A 5000-nucleotide genomic window follows, 5' to 3' on the forward strand; every position below is an offset into this window, starting at 1 on the left:
CTTGGTCTAGCTTGTGCAACCGGAACGTACCATACCATTGCTGGCATGGAATTTCCCAATATTTAATCTTTTTCGAATGGAAGGCGCCCGAGACTAACAAGCAAAATGACAGCTTCTGCGCAAGTGACATCCCTTTCTCCAACAGTGCGTCTAGATGGTTTCGCTCATGGGCTGCAACTGAGGAAATGACTCTTCCCAATCTCTGAGATGAGTCACTTTAACAACGCCTTGGTTGTTGGGAATTTTTTAAACTGTGAGACTATATATATATGTTGTCGGTCAAATCCGGTCTCAGTTTGAATCCGTTTTACCTTGGTTAAGGACGTTCGCGCCCATTGCTACTGCGCATCTTTTCGCACATGTCACGCACACGTCATGCATCGTAGACCACGCAGGTAAACACGATGCTAAAGGCGCAAACATTTTCCACAAGAATGGAACATGAAAGTATGTGGCATCATGGGATAGCTGTGGGCCCAGGTCTTCTCGGAAATGTCACGCAATGGCGTGACAGTGCGAATAGACAATGACTTTGAGAACTTCGCAGCGATTTTACTCTCTTGAATGCTCGGTGACCCCCATTTTTCTTTCCGTAGATCACTTCCTTTCTTGGTTTTGTCCATTTTAACAAAAAACAAAAAAAATCTGTACGTGAGAAGTTACAAATATTTGGCCTCTTATGCTCTCGTGCGACCGAAGTTTTCTTTCTTAGACTAATATGTATCGTTTTTCAAGGTCTATTTCACCTCAGAAAAAGACATCAGTTGCGAAGGTTAATTTAGTTATATTAGTTATGTTGAACTGAGTACGTTTACCTGATCTAAAATTCACTCATGTAGCTTTTTTATTGCTGACAGTTGTAAGCTAAGATCGTCTTAAAGTAACGCAATCTTCTAAAAATGCACCTCATGATCTCGAAAACGAGCACGGTGACCCCCCATTTTTTTTGCCTTTTTGGCAAAAGTAGATCATTACCTTTCGGCGTGGCAAGTTTAAAAAAAATCTGTACGTGGAACGTTTTGGGCGCGAACGTCCTTAAATTGGTGATCCTCATTTTACCTAGGTTGAAGGTATCAACCCTCCAAGAAGGACTGAAAACACCTACACCTTCCCTTAACATCTGTCTTACGCATCTCAACACATGTTCTTAATGTTTCTTATCATCTTATCGGTTTCTGTATTCATACACTTATTCATTCGGTCTAAACATTTCCGCTTCACCACGCAACAGACGCAAGACAAATATACCATTAGGTTTATTTTGGAAATCACGGCTGCACACCGTCGTAACATTACAAGCGTGAATATTGGATAAAAGCCACGACTATTCGCGAACATAAATTGAATAAAACAGTCGTGCTTCACACATAATACAGCAAAGAAAATACAAAACTAGCTGCATTGCCGGATACGAAAAACCAAAAACCCTGTTGCAAAAATGGAAACGTAGTCCCCGAACCAAACGCAGTGCCGCAAGCACTTTGGTGCTTAAAGGTATATAATTGCGCAACAGATGACGTATAAAATTAAAAGCATAAATGATGATTAATTTCAATTTAGGCCTAGAATGGCTTAGCACTTGAGCAACGGTGTAACGTTGCAAATTAGACTAAGCTATAAGAAAAGCCACACGAAGCACTGAATTGGCAATCGTAACCTCCAGAAGACGAATACGCAAAGAGCCGCCCAATGATAAGAAATGGTGCTAAAAACTGAGGCCGCACAAAAACTGTCCGCTCTGGGTAAGAGACATGGGCCATCTAGAGGAAAAAAGAACCCATCCTACCAAAGCTTTACAAGTTCAAAATCTCGAAATTTGCGGGTAAACCGGCGGTGTCGACCTAGAATGACTAATCACATGCTACCTAGCTTAATTACACTACCCATAATCCCTCTCTAACACCTACTGCAACCCAGGCCCTGGGAACAAGAAACTGTACTATGCACTTACCAGGAGTCGAACTCAGACCATCCAGATCTATAGTCCTGCGTCTTTACCACTACACTACGCTAAAACGACGAACATACTCAACTCAACACAGTTCTATTCATTATTTCCTTTTGTATAAGAAGTCAGTTGATATCCATGTGTAATAACCAAAACTAATCCTAACCTGTCCCTAATTTTTATCTTGGCTTAATTTGGGCTCCGAAAAAAAGTTTCTGCGATTCATCTGAGTGCGAGGATCACCAATTTAACCTGTAGGTAAAAACGAATTCAACCTGAGAACGGATTTTGCCGGCAACATATATGTTGGCTCGTTGATGGTTGAGGTTCATCTCAGTGACTTTCGTGCAGATCGATATAGATCGTCCCACTAAATAACGCAAAAAACAGATTACATCGTCTATCGATAAAAATACTCGACTTCAGGTGGCCGAAACCATCATCAATGCTAACATTTCCAGTCTTCTGACTTCAAATTTCTCTTGCTTTTTAGCTGCAAGAAAGGCCAATGTCTCCGGAAATTTCCAAGCCAATTATGCCAACTTCTAGACCTGTTCAATCCAACTCGTTCATTGAGAACAAACGCAGAGAGAGTAGCTCAGACCTTCAACGTGTAGAAGGACTTGAACCGGAGCAGATCTTTGCCGATACAACGCAGATAAACCTCAAATCTTCCAAGGCAGTCAATACAGGAACGTTCAAAACCATTCTCCCCTCTAACAGACACGAGATAAGTACAGGACAAGTCGGTCCCATTCTGGGACCGGCAATGGACAACGCTGATACACCAAAAACGTCAAACGAAGTCGTCATGGACATGTCGACGTGTTCTTCTTTGCATGGCCAAAGAAAAGCCGCAGAGACTTCTATGATACAAGATCATCATGTCGGACAACAAAAGGCTCCAGCGCAAATTCTGCAGAATCCGTGTGTCCATTTGCGCTCCCCGAATCCCCTGGACGTTTCCGTTGAAGTACCCCATGCGAGGCAAGAACCAGTAAAGATTTACAATACTGAAAATCGTAGGCCTGCAAATACTCTTATTTATGGTCAGCATCATTCTTCACAAAAACCAACAGAATCAACTCGACAGCAGTTGCAAATGCAGCAAATGCCTGCACAGCAAAAACACTCTCCTCATATTGTACAGTTATTAAGAACCGGCGGACCAGACGCTGTTGTCTCTCAATCGCATCCTTTAGCAAATCAGGGAACTGTCAATCAGACAGACCACCGTTCCACTGCTGCCTTTACCCGCCTCCCTCCGAATATATCACAGTCTCGTCCACCGAAGCGGAAAAGGATTGAAAATCCGCAGGCCTCCGAAGGACTCCAAATGCATGTCGTAGTCAGCAACAGCAGTTATGTGATGCATAATTTTAAGGTACAAAAACCTCCTTCGCATTTAAAGGAACGTAGTCGACGAAAGGAAAGGGTGCCCGGGTCTATGTCGACCAATCAAATTGCATACACCAACAGCCCGTCCAACCCGCCTAACCGGCTCCCAGAAACGACGTTAACTCCGACTCCTGCACAAAGTAAACACTCCATCTACCCAGGAGTATATCGGGCCTCAAATCCCACATATTCAGGACTTTCTCAAGGTCAGTTAGTGGAAAGAATATTCTACCCTCAAGAAGGATCACAGTTAAATAGACGTGAACATCGAAGCCGTCCAAGACTTATGCCAGGTAATAGTCATCACCGTATGAGCACGAGTGGTGACGACAGGCCCTTAGCTTCCGATGTTTATGCCGTTCAAGGATATCAGGTGAGTGGATGTAATAAATTAAGTTAATTGGGATTGATATTTGGCATAATTACCGTAAAGGGGGCTACTCTTTTTCTTATTGCCAACAGCAATAACGAAATAAGGGCCATTTTTACGCATGCGTAGAATTTTTGCTGGAATTCGGGGTTGGCCGAAAACTGACTAAGTTCTTTGAGTTATAATCATTTCTTGTCTGCTAGCTTCAGCTATCTTGCCAGTTCTATTAAGAAAGAAAAGAGAATGTCAGAAGACAATTTTGTTGTTTTCCCTTAAAGTGCTCCTGTAATAAAAAAAATCACTTCCTTTTTTTCTTCAGATTTGAAAGAATGTTTGTTTAACACCTGACTAGCAAACTTGATTCTTATCCAAAGGGCGTTTGTCCTTGAGTGTAAGTTTTGGATTTCAGTGTCCGCCATTACTCACGTTCAGAACTGACCAATTGGACCTCAGAGGGTTGGATCCAGGGAAACGTGACGTCAAGTGAGCCTTTGACGTCATTTTCTCCTCGATCCAGCTCTGTCAGGATCTTAAAGTGCCCCTAACCCCAAAATATTTTTTGCGCTAAAATGAATCTGTTGGAAACTCATTGCGGTCATTTTTTTCCTTTTTCTAACAAATCCTGCCTTTTTATAGGTTTCAAAACTTGCAAAAAACCAAGCATCTTTTATTCACGACCGAGTCAGAAGGAGAGTGGGTCTATTCCTGATATGACGTCACAAACTACTTTGCATGCATGTTTATAAAGAGTTCATGCAATGTAAATCAGTTTGTGATGCCAAATCAGGAATAGACCCACTTCCCTTCTGACTAGGTCGTGAAGAAAAAATGCTTGGTTTTTCGCAATTTTTGAAGCTTATAAAATGGCAGGATTTGTTAGAAAAAGGGAAAACAATGGCCGCAATGCGTTTCGAACAAAGTTTCATTTTAGCGAAAAAAATATTTTGGGGTTAGGGGCACTTTAAAGTTAGAAATGGCGGACCATTAAATAGGAAAGTTCCAGTTAAAATAAACAGGTGTCTTTTTTAAATCAAGGCTTAAAACTTTGGTCGCGTAGTGTTTAGTTAACATAGTTTTGAAATTCAAAGAAAAATGAGAATTGATTTTTTGCTCACAGGGGTACTTTAACCGCGAACACGACATCTCTCTTGTGACACCGACGTTGACACCAGCACCTGAAATGACAAGGATACTGACTTTGACTTAAGCCCGGTTCACACTACAGAAAATTTTTGGCACGGCTCGGGTAAAATTGGCACGGGTCACAAGAAAAAAGGTTCGGCT

The 5000-nt window shown here is 41.9% G+C and overlaps 1 protein-coding gene across 4 annotated transcripts in view; it reads left to right on the forward strand.

Moving 5' to 3' along the window:
* Positions 1-5000, forward strand: part of LOC137970166 (activating transcription factor 7-interacting protein 1-like) — a 20510-nt gene that overhangs the window by 12556 nt on the left and 2954 nt on the right. For all 4 annotated transcript variants that reach the window (XM_068816678.1, XM_068816680.1, XM_068816679.1 and 1 more), the window contains one exon: positions 2442-3719. In XM_068816678.1, coding sequence (XP_068672779.1) covers positions 2442-3719 — 1278 coding nt within the window. The remainder of the gene's footprint in view (positions 1-2441; positions 3720-5000) is intronic.

The sequence above is a fragment of the Montipora foliosa genome, chromosome 9 (genome assembly GCF_036669935.1).
Source record: "Montipora foliosa isolate CH-2021 chromosome 9, ASM3666993v2, whole genome shotgun sequence".
NCBI lineage: Eukaryota > Metazoa > Cnidaria > Anthozoa > Scleractinia > Acroporidae > Montipora > Montipora foliosa.